At 38.1% G+C, this 22329-nt stretch overlaps 1 protein-coding gene across 10 annotated transcripts in view; it reads left to right on the top strand.

Moving 5' to 3' along the window:
- Positions 1–22329, top strand: part of LOC121421474 (deleted in malignant brain tumors 1 protein-like) — a 48204-nt gene that overhangs the window by 21205 nt on the left and 4670 nt on the right. For 3 of the 10 annotated variants that reach the window (XM_041616177.1, XM_041616178.1, XM_041616179.1), the window contains exons 8-18: positions 775–1086; positions 7230–7550; positions 8753–9067; positions 9581–9895; positions 13290–13604; positions 15368–15682; positions 16881–17195; positions 17709–18023; positions 19222–19536; positions 20048–20362; positions 21576–21890. In XM_041616177.1, coding sequence (XP_041472111.1) covers positions 775–1086; positions 7230–7550; positions 8753–9067; positions 9581–9895; positions 13290–13604; positions 15368–15682; positions 16881–17195; positions 17709–18023; positions 19222–19536; positions 20048–20362; positions 21576–21890 — 3468 coding nt within the window. The remainder of the gene's footprint in view (positions 1–774; positions 1087–7229; positions 7551–8752; positions 9068–9580; positions 9896–13289; positions 13605–15367; positions 15683–16880; positions 17196–17708; positions 18024–19221; positions 19537–20047; positions 20363–21575; positions 21891–22329) is intronic. The other 7 variants (XM_041616185.1, XM_041616186.1, XM_041616187.1 and 4 more) reach the window with 5 other exon arrangements.

Genomic DNA, 22329 nt, shown 5'->3' on the forward strand with positions numbered 1-22329 from the left:
GGATATAATGTTCCTCTTTCTTTGGGACGTCTCGTAGGCCTAATTTTGTTATAAAATAATCGCTGACGCACCCCCCCCCCCGGGGGGATGGGGGGCGGACACTTCCATTGACGAGTGGGTAACATGCGCGACAATGGGGTCTCGAAAAGCACCCTAAACACATATTTTCCATATTCTGAAAATGCACCCCTTAACGAGTATTGGGGTTTGAAACCCTAATCTTAACATGTATTGGCGTTTGAAATCCCACTCTTAACAAGTATTGGCAACAAAACGATACTCTTGCCAAGTATTCCCTGAATTGACCCCCTAAACAAGTACAGCGATACGGTCACGGCCGTCAGTCGTTGGTTTTACCTTTACCTACATCGTTGGGTCCACCTACATCTCGCGCAAATCGTACCCAAAACACGTAGTGTTTACTATTGGGGCAAAAAGTACATCCTTTATAAAACATTTTAGTCTTGATTTCTTACACCCTCGCACATTTAACCCTAAACACGTAGCTTTCCTAGCGAAAGCAGCTAATTATTTTAGTGTTTTTGACACCCTTATTACGGTACGTACGTTACGTGCCCAATCTTGAAAAAGAAATCCTTTTTACGTGTTTTTTGGTCGCGCATTGTTTCCACTTGTTTCCACTTTAGTCACAATGTAAGTGGCCCCGGGGAGCGTTCCGGAGAGCTTGGTTCATTCTAAACAATGTCACGGTTTAGAATATGATATTCTCGATGTAACTTTGCTGTTTCTGTATTGTAAATACCGACTCAACAGTTGTACGTCTAGTTGGTGGAAGCAGCGATGCAGAAGGTAGGGTTGAAATCCAACATGACGGAGTCTGGGGAACTATCTGTGATGACGGATGGGGTCTGGAGGATGCTGGTGTGATCTGCAGAATGCTCGGTTTCGAAGGTGCTATCGGAGCACCCGGATCAGCTGAGTTTGGCATAGGCTCTGGTCCTATTCAACTCGATGATGTCGGCTGTTCAGGAAATGAGGAAACCATCTTTGACTGCTATCATCGCCCGATTGGTGAACACAATTGTGCCCACAACGAAGACGCTGGGGTTGTCTGCATTCCCCGAGGTAGGGGTTACTCTATAAGTATAGCTTTCGAAAATACTACCACATCGCCAAAAAAATAAACTAAATTGACAACGATAATAACGATATAATAAGCGATGACTATAGTGTCTCGTGGGAGATTTTTTTCAATACGAAAATTCAAGTTGGAAAGTAGAACGCTTGTATCTACCTTGAGAATGGCTGTGAAGAGGAAAGATCTTCTGGAGACGCTAGATTGTGTGCATTCCACATATACACCCCCCCCCCCACATATAAAGATCATGCCGCGTATCAAAGAGACTAGGTTCAATAATATACTGTTCGTTTTTTGCCTCGCCGACCAGAGGTGAAGGCGAGACTAAGGGATCCGAATGTCGTGCGTCCGTCACAAACATTCCCGACCTTTCGTTTGAGGACGCGTACGCTTATTTAGAACGGTAGTTCATTTTGGGAGAGACTTTTGGGCCCGTCGTCATGGTCGTAAAACTCTGTCCTGTAATGCAAATTGTGTGACATGAGATTTTTTTTCGTTTCGCATCTGGAACGGAAACATTCAATTTGCGTTTCGTGTGCAAAATTCTGGTTGCTACTATGGTAACAGCGATATATCTGATTTAGGACGACTTTCCAAATCCAAATTTGGTTCCTCCCAGAGCTCGAGAGTCCGCCCGGGGGACCCACTTCCATTGAATGGTGGATACCAGGCGTGACCACACGTAAAAAGGGAAAGAGTGGGTATACGTATAGGCCTATGTAGTGTTATGAGGGTGTGAGTAACAATGATTAAAATACTGAAAAAGGATATATTTCCACTACTTGTAGGGTGTCACAACCCAAATACTTGTTGAGAGATGCATTTTCATAATCTGGAAAAGACCTTCCCTTGTTTAGGGTGCTTTTCGAAACCCCATGGTCGCGCCTGGTATCCACTCATCAATGGAAGTGTACCCCCCGGCAAACCCCCCATTTCTGCGGAAAAGTAAAACATACTGCCCATTACATTGTGTGCTAGAGGCATATTGTTTATGTAGAAGGTGCTGGCAAAAGAAAAAAAACTCCGCAAATTTAGACGGTTTATGGCCTGTTGCATGCTGTGTACATGTCAACGCATGGAAAATGATTCGGCTTGAGAGGTGATCTGACCCATGGAATCAATTGCCAGTGATTCACAAGTAATGCACATTAAATGCAATATCGATTCGATTGACTGTAATGATCTATATCTAAGCCTTAATTCGTTACGTTTTTCCTTACTCAATATGTACTCGATTTGTTTTAAAAACCACTTTCTTATCCATGTCATAATCTACATTTCGCATGTCTCCAGCCAGCTGGAGTCATAGCCCGGAGGGGCCACTTACATTGACGAGTGGATACCATGCGCGACCAAAAAAAACACGTAAAAAGGATGTCTTTTTCACGATAGGGCACGTTACGTACGTAACGTGATAAGGGTATCAAAAACACAAAAATAGTGAAAAAGGGGTATCTATTTCGCTCGGAAGATTACGTGTTTAGGGTGGAATTTGCGGGAATGAAAAAAAATTAAAATGTTTTATAAAGGATGTCCTTTTTGCCCCAACACTTTGTGTTGATTTGCGCGAGGTGCAGAATGACGTGGGGTCGTACTAAACCAAATAAGGTAAACGACGACCGAAGGACCCAAGGACCCGTAACAATAAAACATTCCTGTACTTGTTTAGGGGTTCATTTCAGGTAATATTTGCCAAGAGTATCGTTTTGTTTCCAATACTTGTTAAGGGTAGGGTTTCACACGCCATTACTTGTTAAGGGGTGCATTTTCAGAATATGGAAATTACGTGTTTAGGGTGCTTTTCGAGACCCCATGGTCGCGCATGGTATCCACTCGTGAATGGAAGTGCCCCCCCCCCCCGGAGTCATAGCCATGATACAGGTACAGTCCCGCTGCGAGCTTAGGCAGGCAAATGGCATGGCATGCTGGTATCGTATGAAAGAGCTTTGCGCACGAAAAGCAAGATCTATAGGGCCTGTAACACAAAGCTTGGCAATGATTGTAAAACAGTTTTCTACGTTTGATTGTATTGACTGTAATGTATGATCAATCTAGAAATTCGAGTCTATGATTAATCGTAAACTTTTGAGTTACCCGACTCTAATCTCGCGTTGTAGAGATTTGCGAAAGGTGCCTATTATAACAATACCTCCGCAACCGTTAGTTTTCAACCAAACTTGGATGGTAGATGAACGTAGGTAAAATGCACGTAATGCTGAAATTGAAGGTCACACGGTAAGGTCATTTTTAGGTCAACGTTAAAGTTTACGTACAAGGCTCTCTTAAGACACATAAGTCTGCAACCGTAAGTCACTTTTCACACAAACTCGGGTTGGAGATATATTTAGCAGACTTCCATATTATGTTTCAGTCGGAGGTCACATGGGAAGGTCAAATATCATTTTCAGGTCAACGTTAAAGTTTACATGCATGACTCTCTTATATGACACACAATTTCGCAACTGTTGGTCACTTTTCAAACAAACTTGGATGGGAGATACTTAGACCTAAATGTTATGGCGCAGTCGGAGGGCGCATGGTAAGGTCAAATTTCATTTTGAGGTCAACATTAAAGTTTACTTGCAGGAATCTTATGACAAATGTTCTTCCATCCCAGTTATTTTACAGTGAATTGTAGATATAGTCCAGGATAGGCCCCATAGAAAATTGACCAAACCTTGGCTTTTTATATATACAATATTTTTTGATGGTTTCTTGTCAATTCGAGGGTGCTGATTACGAATCTGGATGATGCCACTCGTGTAACCTTGAGCATTTTCCGCAAATTGGCAAAGTTCAATATGGCCGCCAAAATATGCAAATTACCCTTGAAAATCATAAAATTTTCAACACATTGGCTGTGAAATGCATGAAATTGTGTGGCAGGAGTGAAATACAATCTTAAAAAATAATTTTTGACAAAATATTTCTTTTCCTGATATTCAAAATGGCCGCCATAGGCCATTGTGTACACTATCATGTACAATGCCGGTGGGTGAATAGGAAAAACTAATTTTCACAAAAATGAGCACGACACTGCAAAAATCGCGATGTATGAACGAAGTAATATTTGCAAATCATCATTACTAATGAGATATATTATTTATTATGTCAAATATGGGAACATTGCTGTAGTTTGATATCTAAAATAGCTGCCACTGACCCAAAGAGTATTTTATACAATGGCAATGGCCGGGGCCCCCAAAAATGACAAGATTGGACAATAAAATGCATGTTAGTAAGATAAACGAGTGAAATAATGACTAAAAACATCATTGTATATATGCCATTTATGTGATAAATGCTGTATTTTGAAATTCAAAAATGGCCGCCGAAGCCCCTACATTCATCATGTACAATGCAAATGGAGAAACCAATTTTCACACGAGTAAGAAACATAAAATGCATGTAATTGTGATCTATGAGTAAAATATTGTCTGACATCATGTTTTATAGCAACACATATCATTTCTTTTGTCATGCATGAGATAAATACTGTATTACGAAATTCAAAATAGCCCCTATAGGCCCTAACAGTATTATCGACAAGGTGAACTGGGACATATAATTTTGTAAGAATTTGGATATGCTTGACTATGACATCCATATAATCCTGTTGTATGAGTAAAACGTTATTTGAAAACATTTTTTTTAATCATCACATTTCTTCTTCCAAAAAGGTGATAAATGTTGTATTTTGACATTTAAAATAACCTCTACAAGCCCTAACTAAATTATGTAACATGCAAGCAGGGAAACTAATTTTCACAAGAGTGAGAATCATAAAATGCATATAACTGGGATGTACGAGTAAAGATAGTGTCTTAAACATTTCTAAATAAATACATCACATATTGGTCGTGGAAATGGTGGAGGTAATCAATGCTGTACTTTGAAATCCAAAATGGCTGCCATAGGTCCTAAAATTATTGTGTACATTGTAACATGGGACATATAATTTTGACAGAATTTGGTTTTGCCTGACTCTGAATATTGCATATAATTTTGAATTGTGATGTAAGTGTGAATTATTGTCTAAAACCATGGTTTCTAACGAGATATTATCACAATGTTGTGTAATTAAAGTGATAAATGCTACATTGTTTAATTTAAAATGGCCACCATAGGCACTTACCGTATAATATACAATTTGGGTGGAGACAAATAATGTTCACAAAAAGGGCATATGTCAGTCATTTTGAATATTGAAGTACAGTATTTATCACCTAAATTACATAAAATATGACATTATTTTGTTATAAATCATGTTTTCAAACAAAATTCCACTCATACATCACCGTTTGACCAAGCAAAGCCAAATTCTGTTGAAATGTATTTGTTCCCATTCATATTTTGCATAATACCGTAAGGGACTGTAGCGGCCATTTTGACTTTAAAATAACCGTATTTCTCACCTAACTGGCAGAATAAATTATATATCTTAATAGAAATTATGCTTTCAGACAATACTTTACTAATAGATGACTATTACGTGCAATATGGTGCTCACCCCTGTGAATATTGGTTTCCCACTTTGCATTGTACATAATACGGTTAATGTCGATGGCGGCCATTTTGAAAGTCGAAATAACAAACTTGAAACCTGAATGATATATTTCGTTAGAAAATACGTTTTTAGACAGTATCCAATTAATTTATCACATATATATGCATTTTAGCGCTCACTCTTGTGATTTCTCTCCTCCCATTTCTCTTTGTGCATAATACTTTTAGGGTATTTGGCAGCCATTTTGAATATAAAAATACAACATTCACCACATACATGGCATATTGATAATGTTTCGTTAATGATTATGTTTATAGTCAGTATTCCACCTGTTTAATCTTCATAATAAGCATTTTAGTGATCACTCTTGTGAAGTTTTTGGCCCCCATTGCCAATGTACGCAATACTGTTTGTTTGCTTTTGTTTGCTTGAAATTTAGTTCTGCGTTCCACATGTTCAACATAATACAACATAATCAATTATTACATAGATTTTACATATATTTACATTTTAGACACACGTATCATTTACAATCTCTTTCTGAATATACAAAAGTATATGAAAAATATTATTTAACTAAATTTCAGAACGCAGGAGACCGTCGTCAAGTTTCGGCAAGTTGCGGCTATTTTAGATCAAAATACAGCATTGTTCCCATATTTGACCTTATAAATGATATATCTATTTAATAATGATGATTTGTATATATTACTTCGTTCATACACCGCGATTTTTTGCAGTTTAATGCTCATTTTTTGTGAAAATTAGTTTCCCTATTCATATTGTACATGATAGTGTATACAAGGCCTATGGCGGCCATTTTGAATATCAGGAAAAGAAATATTTTGTCAAAAATTATTTTTTAAGATTGTATTTCACTCCTGCCACACAATTTCATGCATTTCACAGCCAATGTGCGGACAATTTTATGATTTTCATGGGTAATTTGCATATTTTGGCGGCCATATTGGATTTTGCCAATTTGCGGAAAATGCTCAAGGTTACACGAGTGGCATCATCCAGATTCGTAATCAACAGCTGTACAACAGCTGTGGCAACTCTTATTTAAATAAAAGAGTTGCCACAGCTGTTGTACATGTATAGCTTCACACATTTGTATACTTTCTCACATACGTGTACTGTATCGAAGCAATAGCTTTGATCCAGATGAGGCATAACGGCTTGTCATTGTTCAAAACCCACCTTCACCCGACAAAGGTAATTGGTATAGTGTCGAAAATCTGTCTTTCTGACGGTCAATCTGATCTCGGTCGGCCTAGCCACTAGCCCGTCTCTGTGGTCTAGTGGTTAAGGCACCGGCGTTCAAAGCTGGGGGCCCGGGTTCGATTCCCGGCAGAGACATTTTTTCGGCATAACCAATGTTTCCAAAGGGTAGATAGCTCTGGGGAACCTTGATTTAAGCTACGTCTACCATTGTTCTCTTCATCCATTTCCAGGATATATATATATATATATATATATATATATATATATATATATATATATATATATATATATCCTACATTCTTGTAATTCTACGTATTTCGAAAAATATTCCTCAAGCGCTTGAATCGTAAATTATTAATAGTTAGGGTTCTTTTCTATATAATATTATTGATGTAGACACAGAAGTGGTACGTCTAGTCAACGGAAACAACGAAGCTGAAGGAAGAGTCGAGATCAACGTTAACGGAGAATGGGGAACTATCTGTGATGACGGATGGGATCTGGACAATGCTAATGTTATCTGTAGAATGCTCGATTTCGAGGGAGCTCTCAGCGCCCCAGGATCAGCTCAATTCGGGCAAGGCTCCGGTCCTATCCAACTCGATGACGTCAGCTGTTCAGGAAATGAAGATACAATCTTGGACTGTTCTCATCGTCCAATTGGTGAACACAACTGTGGTCACAGCGAAGACGCTGGGGTAGTGTGCATTCCTCAAGGTAGGGGTTGCTCCATTGAACTTCTCTAAATATATCTTCTAGAAAATCCTGCCATTCCCCCAATAAATAACCTAAATTAACAGCGAAAAGGAGGATATAATTATACGATAACTATATATGTATCGTGTTTTTCGTGACAATTTCGAAAATGTAAGACGGAAGTAGAAAAGTTGTGTCTACCACAAACATTGCCGTGATAAGAATAGGACGAATGACTGTAGAGTTGTGTCCATTGAAAATAGTAGAGGATATTCTTTTAAAAAAAATATTTAAGACCACCTTCCAATCCCCCCTCCCTTCACCTCGAGAAATGACTTTGAGTGAACAGCGATAATGTGTCAAGTCTGGTGTTTTCTAATTGAATAAAAAATTGACAAGGTAATGCAAAATGTAGAAGGCTTGTGTCTACTTAGAAGAAGACCGTAGAGGTGCATATTTTTTCTAGTAAAAGGTGCATGAATCTTTATTGGTGCTGTTCAATGGCACAGATTTGAGAAGAATCAATGGGGAAGGGGTTCATGCGGAATTTGTGTGTGTGTAAATTCACCTTATAATATTCAGGTCCGAGTATGAGGAATTGCCTTCCGAGTATCCTGAATTCTTGCCAAAGTCTTTCGACTTTTAAACGAATATTCAGAAATGTTCTTCCAAACTCCTATTAATTTGCCTAATCCGCCCCCCCCCCCCTTGGTTTTCGTTTTGGTAGATCTTTTGTGTTATAGGGATTGACTTTGAAAGGTCTTGAGGCCTATCGTTAATCCCACCACTTTCTATTATTGACTCTATTAATAATGTACCCTTTTGTATTCGTGTTTGAATGTATATTTGAATGTATTTTCTGAATGTGTTTTTATGCTATCGAACCCGTATTTTTATCACATTGTGGAAAAAATAAATCTAAAAAATCTAGAGAAAAAAAATAATCATCGATCTATACAGGTTTAACTAAATGGAATACATGTATATACATAACCATGATTCTAATGGAAAATACACCCATTTTCCCTTGTTACGGTATGAAAGAGAAGTCGAAATAGTTGGTCTTTCAACAGGCGTGCACTGTCCAGCATTCATTTTACATAGCTTATCTTGTAGTATTGTAGTTTTGGGTGTTCAAAAAGGGAACGTATTTGTCGAGCGTTTGGGTCGTACTTAATAAATATTCTCGATTCTCTTGCTTTAAAATTTTGATACCAACACAGAAGTGGTACGACTGGTTAATGGAAACAACGAAGCTGAAGGAAGAGTCGAGATCAACGTTAACGGAGAATGGGGAACGATCTGCGATGATCTCTGGAGTTTACAGGATGCTAATGTTATCTGTAGAATGCTAGGTTTCGGGGAAGCTCTCAGCGCTCCCGGATCAGCTCAATTCGGCCAAGGCTCTGGTCCGATCCAACTCGATGATGTTACCTGTTCAGGAAATGAAGAGAACATCTTGGACTGTTCTCACAGAGGCATTGGTCAACACAATTGTGGTCACAGCGAAGACGCTGGAGTTGTGTGCACTCAACAAGGTAGGAGATACTTTATTAAAATTATTATACTATATCTTCTATAAAATACTACCCCTCGACCACGCCCATCCCCTCCATCAGTAACTTAGATTTACATTGATGAGGATGTAGTTAAGCGATTATTCTCTCATTACTTTCTTTTCAAGTTCGAGGAGGTAAGGCGGAATGTAGAAAGTTTGTGTCTACTTGGAACATTTCTGTTAGAAGAATACATTTTCTCTCGTAAAAATAGAAAATATGAAATTGTGTTCGATGGCAGGAAAACGCGAAGTTGTGAAGTTGGCTGCGCTCATGATAAAGACGTCATTTTCTGTTTGAGTTACAGCATGACTAGAGGGGTCGAAGTGGTCGGTCTTTCACCAAATGTCCACTGTCTTGCAATTAGCCATATTGTTTGTCATGCATTATTGTAATTTTTGCGTATTTCGAAAGGGAATATATTTATCGAGCGTTTAAATCGTAAATATTCAATAGTTAAGATTCTTTTCTATAAATTCTTTGATACAAACATAGAAGTAGTACGCCTGGTTAATGGAAACAACGACGCTGAAGGAAGAGTCGAGATCAACGTTAACGGAGAATGGGGGACTATCTGCGATGACGGATGGGATCTGGACAATGCTAATGTTATCTGTAGAATGCTCGATTTCGAGGGAGCTCTCAGCGCCCCAGGATCAGCTCAATTCGGCCAAGGCTCTGGTCCTATCCAACTCGATGACGTCAGCTGCTCAGGAAATGAAGAGACAATCTTGGACTGTTCTCATCGTCCAATTGGTGAACACAACTGTGGTCACAGCGAAGACGCTGGGGTAGTGTGCATTCCTCAAGGTAGGGGTTGCTCCATTGAACTTCTCTAAATATATCTTCTAGAAAATCCTGCCATTCCCCCAATAAATAACCTAAATTAACAGCGAAAAGGAGGATATAGTTATACGACAACTATATATGTATTGTGTTTTCCGTGACAATTTCGAAAATGTAAGACGGAAGTAGAAAATTTGTGTCTACCTCAAACATTGCCGTGATAAGAATAGGACGGATGACTGTAGAGTTGTGTCCATTGAAAATAGTAGAGGATATTCTTAAAAAAAACATTTAAGACCACCTTCCAATCCCCCCTCCCTTCACCTCGAGAAATAACTTTGAGTCAACAGCGGTAATATGTCAAGTCTGGTGTTTTCTAATTGAAAAAAAAATTGACAAGGTAATGCAAAATGTAGAAGGCTTGTGTCTACTTAGAAGACCGTAGAGGTGCATATTTTTTCTAGTAAAAGGTGCATGAATCTTTATTGGTGCTGTTCAATGACACAGATTTGAGAAGAATCAATGGGGAAGGAGTTCATGCGGAATTTGTGTGTGTGTAAATTCACCCTATAATATCAGGTCCGAGTATGAGGAATTGCCTTCCGAGTATCCTAAATTCTTGCCAGTCTTTTGACTTTTAAGCGAATATTCAGAAATGTTCTTCTGAACTCCTATTAATTTGCCTAATCCGACCCCCCCCCCCCTTGGTTTTCATTTTGGTAGATCATTTGTGTTATAGGGATTGACTTTGAAAGGTCTTGAGGCCTATTGTTAATCCCACAACTTTCTATTATTTACTCTATTAATAATGTACCCTTTTGTATTCTTGTTTGAATGTATTTTGAATGTATTTTCTGAATGTATTTTTATGCTATTGAACCCGTATTTTTATCAGATTGTGGAAAAAATAAATCTAATAAATCTAGAGAAAAAAAATAATCATCGATCTATACAGATTCAACTAAATGGAATACATGTATATACATACCCATGATTCTAATGGAAAATAAACCCATTTTCCCTTCATACGGTATAAAAGAGAAGTCGAAATAGTTGGTTTTTCAACAGGCGTCCACTTTCCAGCATTCATCCTTTATAGTTTATCTTGCAGGCCTCTAAATAATCGACGGCCATGGCCGTCGATGCCCCCATTACTGGCCGTCATGCCCTTCTTCTTTTTGCTAAAAGTTACGGCCACTAAAAATGTGCCCTTTTTTATATGGCCGTGGTGCCCTTTTTTCTCATAAATGTGCCCTTTTTCTGATATATAATGTGCCCCTTTTTAAAGTCTGCACTTTTTTTTCTGAGCGAGGAAAACTATTCTCCGATCTCAAAAAGTATCCAATACCTTAGCTTTACCAGCAACGTCCAGTGCATGTATGCAGTCTAGTCCGAAGCCGCGCCGAACGATATGAGCTAGCTATACACCGCTAGCGGTCAGCCGGTCGCTAGCGCGCTTATATGCTATGTAAGCTGCAGCATAAGAATGGACGAGCCCTCGATACACAAAATGAGTTCATTGTCTGCGTGCACAAAACAATAAGAAAACACACAACCAAGCTCACTTGAGCTGATTGGACCTTCGGATAGCCAATGAAACTTTTGGGGAAACAAAGAAGAAGGCACTGGTTCCCTTATCAGGAGAGGTCATGACTTCAGAAATAAATTGACCCCTCCCCCATCTGTGTGTGTGTGTGTGTGTGTGAGGGAGAGAGAGAGAAAGATAAGGGTGGGAGCCAGAGAAATCCTTTCATGTTTCAAAACAATAATGCAACCTTTTTTCTATCCCCCTCACACAATGAAATCTACATTCCAACATGCGCCCGTGGTACTTTCTCGACTAGTCTCCAAAAATAGACCCAGTTATACATGTAGGTTCAAATGATAAAAAATCGTAATTTTAAAAGGTATTTCAAATTAAATATTTTGCAAAACATTTTTTTGAAATACATGTGTAGAATCGTGGGCAGTGCCACAAGTGGGGGTGGGGACATGGTGTGGGCAAGGGATGTAATTGTTCAAGAAATGCTCCACCTGGGGTCAGTCTCAAAGAATAGTTCATGAATGAGTTGTTTACATCTTTGGGCTTGGACTTTGAACTCTGATCTGGGCTGATTCATTCATATGCAGGGGTGTGGCACTTGGAGGGATGCATGCATAATACCAGAGTACCAGCATGGATTTAGGAAGGATTTTCATTGGAACAATAAACTGAAAGTTTTAATCTCATTTCATGTAGTTTCTTTTGATATAAATATCATGGAGAAGGGGAAAAGGTCCTACTTTCATTTATTCTAAACATGTGACTTTGATGGAGATTTCTTCATGGGGTGGGGATAACCATAAAGTAGGTCAACTATTGTGACCTAAAAGACCTGATTCCCGACGAACAATCGAATCATTCGATTATTTTTTTCAGGAAATTATTGAATGGTAAAAATGACAATCGTCCCAGGCCTTACATCCATGCACCATAGCGGTCACGCACAGTTCTCAAAGTCCTTTGCTATTCGTTCATTGTGTGCAGAGAGGGCGGGATAAAATGACAAACACAGTACAACTCCTTTGCTATTCGTTCATTGTGTGTATAGAGGGCGGGATAAATGACACAGTACAAGTACATGTTCCTTGTATACAATGCATTTATTCCAAGTTCCACTCCCATCATATCAGCCCATATCAATAAGCGCAGCTACCGGTAGGTCATGGAAGTAGGTCAATTTTTGAGTGCGTGATTTCTGATATTCCAGGAATCTCGATTAATCGAACTAATCGATTGTTTCCTCTGGCGAACAATCAAATGGCAAAAAGGGTATTCGTCCCAGGCCTACTTGGCATGCCATGAGGTAATTTGGATAAAGAATTAGATGAAATTAATTTACTTCTACCAGAGGTACTTTTACTTGATTTATTAATATGTACATGTTACATGTTGGATGTCAAATTCAAGACTCAAAGCAATGCAATGATGTGTTATCCTGTCCTGAAGTGATTCTGAAGAATAATGAAACTTTCTTTTAAAACCTTATACAGTGAGTGTTGTCAGACTATTAAAGTTCATTTTTTCTTAAGTAAATAATGTGGTTTGGTAATGAATCTGATGTATAACATCGACTTTGGAAAGCCCCCCCCCCCCCACGCCGCGAAACTGTAACACCTACAAATAATTTATTACATGCCCCCTAAAAAGTGGCCTTGGTGCCCCTCTTTATGGCCTTGGTGCCCTCTGCTGCCTGGCCTCAGTGAAAAAGTGCCCCTCAAAAAAGTGGCCTTGCCCCCCAAAAATCCTATTTCGAGGCCTGATCTTGTAGTATTGTAGTTTGGGGTATTCAAAAAGGGGACGTATTTGTCGAGCGTTTGAATCGTACGTAATAAATATTCTCGATTCTCTTACTATCACATTTTGATACCAACACAGAAGTTGTAAGACTGGTTAATGGAAACAACGAAGCTGAAGGAAGAGTCGAGATCAACGTTAACGGAGAATGGGGAACGATCTGCGATGATCTCTGGAGTTTACAGGATGCTAATGTTATCTGTAGAATGCTAGGTTTCGGGGAAGCTCTCAGCGCTCCCGGATCAGCTCAATTCGGCCAAGGCTCTGGTCCGATCCAACTCGATGATGTTACCTGTTCAGGAAATGAAGAGAACATCTTGGACTGTTCTCACAGAGGCATTGGTCAACACAATTGTGGTCACAGCGAAGACGCTGGAGTTGTGTGCACTCAACAAGGTAGGAGATACTTTATTAAAATTATTATACTATATCTTCTATAAAATACTACCCCTCCACCACGCCCATCCCCTCCATCAATAACTTAGATTTACATTGATGAGGATGTAGTTAAGCGATTAGTCTCTCATTAATTTATTTTCAAGTTCGAGGAGGTAAGGCGGAATGTAGAAAGTTTGTGTCTACTTGGAACATTTCTGTTAGAAGAATACATTTTCTCTCGTAAAAATAGAAAATGTGAAATTGTGTTCGATGGCAGGAAAACGCGAAGTTGTGAAGTTGGCTGCGCTCATGATAAAGACGTCATTTTCTGTTTGAGTTACAGCATGACTAGAGAGGTCTAAATGGTCGGTCTTTCACCAAATGTCCACTGTCTTGCAATTAGCCATATTGTTTGTTACACATACAGTCAGTTATTATGGGCTTGAAAATTACATGGGTGAAAAGATTTTTTAATGATTATAACACAGGTAAATGGAAATGTTTTTTTTTTAACTTATTCCTAAATGGTCTTGGTAATAAACTTTTTTATTGCAATATTAGAAACAATGAAAAGAAATTTCATATGGATAATATTTTTATTAAAGAAGTTTTGCAGTCTTGGTGTGACTTAACTTTTAATGAAAATCCTCCTGCTGAGTTTATTCACAATCAGGTTATATGGAATAACTCTTGTATCAAGATAAATGGTTCTTTACTTTTTAAAAAAGATTGGATAAATAAAGGTATTATTAGGTTAAATCATTTGTTGAAGCAGGATGGTAACTTTCTCTCTCATTCTGATTTTGTTTATAAGTTTGATATTCATTGTAATTTTCTTGATTATTATTCTGTTATATCTGCCATACCAATTGAATGGAAAATGGTTTGCAAAGAACCTCCTAAAAAAAGTGAATTACCAAGAGGAAATTATATATAACATAAACAAGGTAACAAAAGTGTGTAAATATATTCATAAAACGTGTGTTGAGAAAATTTTTAAAATTCCTATTTCACAAAACAAATGGAAAAGTATTATTTCAGATCCAATCGTTACTTGGGACAAAATCTATATGATTCCTTTTAAATGTACTTTTTCAACAAAGCTTAGATATTTTCAGTACAAAATTTTTCATAATATTCTTGGCGTTAACAAGTACTTGAAAACTGTTGGTATATCACATTCTGATTTATGTTCCTTTTGTTCAGCACACACGGAAACTATTGCTCATTTATTTTGGGAATGTCCCCTTACTCGTCGATTTTTAGATGATTTTGAAAAATACACTCTTAAAAGTGAAATAAAATTATCTTTCAATGACTTTGTATTTGGCATACCAGCTGGAAATTCTTCTTTTAATTTTGATATTTTATATGCCAAATATTATATCTTTTCAACTAAATGTTTAAAAGGAAACTTATCATTCTCATCATTTCAAAAGAAATTAAAGTATCAGCATGAGATAGAACGAACTATGCACATGCAACAAAATAAGTTTATTGTATATCTTGATGAATCGAGGCACATCGAGCTTATTTAAATTATGTATTGTGTATATGTATGATATTGAATTTGATGTATCACATACATTTTGCATTTGTTTATATGCGTTGTGGAGAAATATTGAATAAAGACTTTCTTTGAAAAAGAAAAAAAGATATTGTTTGTCATGCATTATTGTAATTTTTGCGTATTTCGAAAGGGAATATATTTATCGAGCGTTTAAATCGTAAGTATTCAATAGTTAAGATTCTTTTCTATAAATTCTTTGATACAAACATAGAAGTAGTACGCCTGGTTAATGGAAACAACGACGCTGAAGGAAGAGTCGAGATCAACGTTAACGGAGAATGGGGAACTATCTGCGATGACGGATGGGATCTGGACAATGCTAATATTATCTGTAGAATGCTCGATTTCGAGGGAGCTCTCAGCGCCCCAGGATCAGCTCAATTCGGCCAAGGCTCTGGTCCTATCCAACTCGATGACGTCAGCTGTTCAGGAAATGAAGATACAATCTTGGACTGTTCTCATCGTCCAATTGGTGAACACAACTGTGGTCACAGCGAAGACGCTGGGGTAGTGTGCATTCCTCAAGGTAGGGGTTGCTCCATTGAACTTCTCTAAATATATCTTCTAGAAAATCCTGCCATTCCCCCAATAAATAACCTAAATTAACAGCGAAAAGGAGGATATAATTATACGATAACTATATATGTATCGTGTTTTTCGTGACAATTTCGAAAATGTAAGACGGAAGTAGAAAAGTTGTGTCTACCACAAACATTGCCGTGATAAGAATAGGACGAATGACTTGTGTTGTGTCCATTGAAAATAGTAGAGGATATTCTTAAAAAAAAAATATTTAAGACCACCTTCCAATCCCCCCTCCCTTCACCTCGAGAAATGAATTTGAGTGAACAGCGATAATGTGTCAAGTCTGGTGTTTTCTAATTGAATAAAAAATTGACAAGGTAATGCAAAATGTAGAAGGCTTGTGTCTACTTAGAAGAAGACCGTAGAGGTGCATATTTTTTCTAGTAAAAGGTGCATGAATCTTTATTGGTGCTGTTCAATGGCACAGATTTGAGAAGAATCAATGGGGAAGGGGTTCATGCGGAATTTGTGTGTGTGTAAATTCACCTTATAATATTCAGGTCCGAGTATGAGGAATTGCCTTCCGAGTATCCTGAATTCTTGCCAAAGTCTTTCGACTTTTAAACGAATATTCAGAAATGTTCTTCCAAACTCCTATTAATTTGCCTAATCCGCCCCCCCCCCCTTGGTTTTCGTTTTGGTAGATCTTTTGTGTTATAGGGATTGACTTTGAAAGGTCTTGAGGCCTATCGTTAATCCCACCACTTTCTATTATTGACTCTATTAATAATGTACCCTTTTGTATTCGTGTTTGAATGTATATTTGAATGTATTTTCTGAATGTGTTTTTATGCTATCGAACCCTTTTTTATCAGATTGTGGAAAAAAATAAATCTAAAAAATCTAGAGAAAAAAAATAATCATCGATCTATACAGATTCAACTAAATGGAATACATGTATATACATAACCATGATTCTAATGGAAAATACACCCATTTTCCCTTGTTACGGTATGAAAGAGAAGTCGAAATAGTTGGTCTTTCAACAGGCGTGCACTGTCCAGCATTCATTCTACATAGCTTATCTTGTAGTATTGTAGTTTTGGGTGTTCAAAAAGGGAACGTATTTGTCGAGCGTTTGGGTCGTACGTAATAAATATTCTCGATTCTCTTGCTATAAAATTTTGATACCAACACAGAAGTGGTACGACTGGTTAATGGAAACAACGAAGCTGAAGGAAGAGTCGAGATCAACGTTAACGGAGAATGGGGAACGATCTGCGATGATCTCTGGAGTTTACAGGATGCTAATGTTATCTGTAGAATGCTAGGTTTCGGGGAAGCTCTCAGCGCTCCCGGATCAGCTCAATTCGGCCAAGGCTCTGGTCCGATCCAACTCGATGATGTTACCTGTTCAGGAAATGAAGAGAACATCTTGGACTGTTCTCACCGAGGCATTGGTCAACACAATTGTGGTCACAGCGAAGACGCTGGAGTTGTGTGCACTCAACAAGGTAGGAGATACTTTATTAAAATTATTATACTATATCTTCTATAAAATACTACCCCTCGACCACGCCCATCCCCTCCATCAGTAACTTAGATTTACATTGATGAGGATGTAGTTAAGCGATTATTCTCTCATTAATTTCTTTTCAAATTCGAGGAGGTAAGGCGGAATGTAGAAAGTTTGTGTGTACTTGGAACATTTCTGTTAGAAGAATACATTTTCTCTCGTAAAAATAGAAAATATGAAATTGTGTTCGATGGCAGGAAAACGCGAAGTTGTGAAGTTGGCTGCGCTCATGATAAAGACGTCATTTTCTGTTTGAGTTACAGCATGACTAGAGAGGTCGAAGTGGTCGGTCTTTCACTAAATGTCCACTGTCTTGCAATTAGCCATATTGTTTGTCATGCATTATTGTAATTTTTGCGTATTTAGAAAGTTAATATATTTATCGAGCGTTTAAATCGTAAATATTCAATAGTTAAGATTCTTTTCTATACATTTTTTTATACAAACATAGAAGTAGTACGCCTGGTTAATGGAAACAACGACGCTGAAGGAAGAGTCGAGATCAACGTTAACGGAGAATGGGGAACTATCTGCGATGACGGATGGGATCTGGACAATGCTAATGTTATCTGTAGAATGCTCGATTTCGAGGGAGCTCTCAGCGCCCCAGGATCAGCTCAATTCGGCCAAGGCTCTGGTCCTATCCAACTCGATGACGTCAGCTGTTCAGGAAATGAAGATACAATCTTGGACTGTTCTCATCGTCCAATTGGTGAACACAACTGTGGTCACAGCGAAGACGCTGGGGTAGTGTGCATTCCTCAAGGTAGGGGTTGCTCCATTGAACTTCTCTAAATATTATTTCTAGAAAATCCTGCCATTCCCCCAATAAATAACCTAAATTAACAGCAAAAAGGGGGATATAATTATACGACAACTATATATGTATTGTGTTTTCCGTGACAATTTCGAAAATGTAAGACGGAAGTAGAAAATTTGTGTCTACCTCAAACATTGCCGTGATAAGAATAGGACGGATGACTGTAGAGTTGTGTCCATTGAAAATAGTAGAGGATATTCTTTAAAAAAAACATTTAAGACCACCTTCCAATCCCCCCTCCCTTCACCTCGAGAAATAACTTTGAGTCAACAGCGGTAATATGTCAAGTCTGGTGTTTTCTAATTGAAAAAAAAATTGACAAGGTAATGCAAAATGTAGAAGGCTTGTGTCTACTTAGAAGAAGACCACAGAGGTGCATATTTTTTTCTAGTAGAAGGTGCATGAATCTTTAATGGTGCTGTTCAATGACACAGATTTGAGAAGAATCAATGGGGAAGGGATTCATGCGGAATTTTTGTGTGTGTAAATTCACCTTATAATATTCAGGTCCGAGTATGAGGAATTGCCTTCCGAGTATCCTGAATTCTTGCCAAAGTCTTTCGACTTTTAAACGAATATTCAGAAATGTTCTTCCAAACTCCTATTAATTTGCCTAATCCGCCCCCCCCCCTTGGTTTTCGTTTTGGTAGATCTTTTGTGTTATAGGGATTGACTTTGAAAGGTCTTGAGGCCTATCGTTAATCCCACCACTTTCTATTATTGACTCTATTAATAATGTACCCTTTTGTATTCGTGTTTGAATGTATATTTGAATGTATTTTCTGAATGTGTTTTTATGCTATCGAACCCTTTTTTATCAGATTGTGGAAAAAAATAAATCTAAAAAATCTAGAGAAAAAAAATAATCATCGATCTATACAGATTCAACTAAATGGAATACATGTATATACATATTATGATTCTAATGGAAAATACACCCATTTTCCCTTGTTACGGTATGAAAGAGAAGTCGAAATAGTTGGTCTTTCAACAGGCGTGCACTGTCCAGCATTCATTCTACATAGCTTATCTTGTAGTATTGTAGTTTTGGGTGTTCAAAAAGGGAACGTATTTGTCGAGCGTTTGGGTCGTACTTAATAAATATTCTCGATTCTCTTGCTATAAAATTTTGATACCAACACAGAAGTGGTACGACTGGTTAATGGAAACAACGAAGCTGAAGGAAGAGTCGAGATCAACGTTAACGGAGAATGGGGAACGATCTGCGATGATCTCTGGAGTTTACAGGATGCTAATGTTATCTGTAGAATGCTAGGTTTCGGGGAAGCTCTCAGCGCTCCCGGATCAGCTCAATTCGGCCAAGGCTCTGGTCCGATCCAACTCGATGATGTTACCTGTTCAGGAAATGAAGAGAACATCTTGGACTGTTCTCACAGAGGCATTGGTCAACACAATTGTGGTCACAGCGAAGACGCTGGAGTTGTGTGCACTCAACAAGGTAGGAGATACTTTATTAAAATTATTATACTATATCTTCTATAAAATACTACCCCTCGACCACGCCCATCCCCTCCATCAGTAACTTAGATTTACATTGATGAGGATGTAGTTAAGCGATTATTCTCTCATTAATTTCTTTTCAAATTCGAGGAGGTAAGGCGGAATGTAGAAAGTTTGTGTCTACTTGGAACATTTATGTTAGAAGAATACATTTTCTCTCGTAAAAATAGAAAATATGAAATGGTGTTCGATGGCAGGAAAACGCGAAGTTGTGAAGTTGGCTGCGCTCATGATAGAGACGTCATTTTCTGTTTGAGTTACAGCATGACTAGAGAGGTCAAAGTGGTCGGTCTTTCACCAAATGTCCACTGTCTTGCAATTAGCCATATTGTTTGTCATGCATTATTGTAATTTTTGCGTATTTCGAAAGTTAATATATTTATCGAGCGTTTAAATAGTAAATATTCAATAGTTAAGATTCTTTTCTATAACTTTTTATACAAACATAGAAGTAGTACGCCTGGTTAATGGAAACAACGAAGCTGAAGGAAGAGTCGAGATCAACGTTAACGGAGAATGGGGAACTATCTGCGATGACGGATGGGATCTGGACAATGCTAATGTTATCTGTAGAATGCTCGATTTCGAGGGAGCTCTCAGCGCCCCAGGATCAGCTCAATTCGGCCAAGGCTCTGGTCCTATCCAACTCGATGACGTCAGCTGTTCAGGAAATGAAGAGACAATCTTGGACTGTTCTCATCGTCCGATTGGTGAACACAATTGTGGTCACAGCGAAGACGCTGGGGTAGTGTGCATTCCTCAAGGTAGGGGTTGCTCCATTGAACTTCTCTAAATATATCTTCTAGAAAATCCTGCCATTCCCCCAATAAATAACCTAAATTAACAGCGAAAAGGAGGATATAGTTATACGACAACTATATATGTATTGTGTTTTCCGTGACAATTTCGAAAATGTAAGACGGAAGTAGAAAATTTGTGTCTACCTCAAACATGGCTGTGATAAGAATAGGACGGATGACTGTAGAGTTGTGTACATTGAAAATAGAAGAGGATATTTTTATTTTTAAAAATTATTTAAGACCATCTTCCAATTCCCCCTCCCTTCACTTCGAGAGATAACTTTGAGTCAACAGCGGTAATATGTCAAGTCTGGTGTTTTCTAATTGAAAAAAATTGACAAGGTAATGCAAAATGTAGAAGGCTTGTGTCCACTTAGAAGAAGACCGTAGAGGTGCATATTTTTTCTAGTAGAAGGTGCATGAATCTTTATTGGTGCTGTTCAATGGCACAGATTTGAGAAGAATCAATGGGGAAGATGTTCATGCAGAATTTTTGTGTGTGTAAATTCACCCTATAATATTCAGGTCCGAGTATGAGGAATTGCCTTCCGAGTCTCCTAAATTCTTGCCAGTCTTTCGACTTTTAAACGAATATTCAGAAATGTTCTTCTGAACTCCTATTAATTTGCCTAATCCGACCCCCCCCCCTTGGTTTCCAGTTTGGTAGATCATTTGTGTTATAGGGATTGACTTTGAAAGGTCTTGAGGCCTATTGTTAATCCCACCACTTTCTATTATTTACTCTATTAATAATGTACCGTTTTGTATTCTTGTTTGAATTTTTTTTTTGAATGTATTTTTGAATGTATTTTCTGAATGTATTTTTATGCTATTGAACCCGTATTTTTATCAGATTGTGGAAAAAATAAATCTAAAAAATCTAGAGAAAAAAAAATAATCATCGATCTATACAGATTCAACTAAATGGAATACATGTATATACATACCCATGATTCTAATGGAAAATACACCCATTTTCCCTTCATACGGTATGAAAGAGAAGTCGAAATAGTTGGTATTTCAACAGGCGTCCACTGTCCAGCATTCATTCTACATAGCTTATCTTGTAGTATTGCAGTTTTGGGTGTTCAAAAAGGGGACGTATTTGTCGAGCGTTTGAATCGTACGTAATAAATATTCTCGATTCTCTTGCTATCATATTTTGATACCAACACAGAAGTGGTACGACTGGTTAATGGAAACAACGAAGCTGAAGGAAGAGTCGAGATCAACGTTAACGGAGAATGGGGAACGATCTGCGATGATCTCTGGAGTTTACAGGATGCTAATGTTATCTGTAGAATGCTAGGTTTCGGGGAAGCTCTCAGCGCTCCAGGATCAGCTCAATTCGGCCAGGGCTCTGGTCCTATCCAACTCGATGACGTTATCTGTTCAGGAAATGAAGAAACCATCCTGGACTGTTCTCACCGAGGCATTGGTCAACACAATTGTGGTCACAGCGAAGACGCTGGAGTTGTGTGCACTCAACAAGGTAGGAGATACTTAATTGAAAATTTTCTACTATATCTTCTATAAAATATTACCCCTCCACCACGCCCATCCCCGCCATCGATAACGTAGATTTACATTGATGAGGATGTAGTTAAGCGATTAGTGTCTCATTAATTTCTTTTCAAATTCGAGGAGGTAAGGCGGAATGTAGAAAGTTTGTGTCTACTATGAACATTTCTGTTAGAAGAATAAATTGTCTCTCGTAGAAATGGAAAATATGAAATGGTGTTCGATGGCAGAAAAACGCGAAGTTGTGAAGGGGACTGAGCTTATGATAAAGACGTCATTTTCTGTTTGAGTTACGGCATAACTAAATAGGTCGAAATGGTTTGTCTTTCACCAAATGTCCACTGTCTTGAACTTATCCATATTGTTTTTTATGCATTATTGTAATTTTTGCGTATTTCGAAAGGGAACAT

The sequence above is a fragment of the Lytechinus variegatus genome, chromosome 9, assembly GCF_018143015.1.
Source record: "Lytechinus variegatus isolate NC3 chromosome 9, Lvar_3.0, whole genome shotgun sequence".
Taxonomy (NCBI): Eukaryota; Metazoa; Echinodermata; class Echinoidea; order Temnopleuroida; family Toxopneustidae; genus Lytechinus; species Lytechinus variegatus.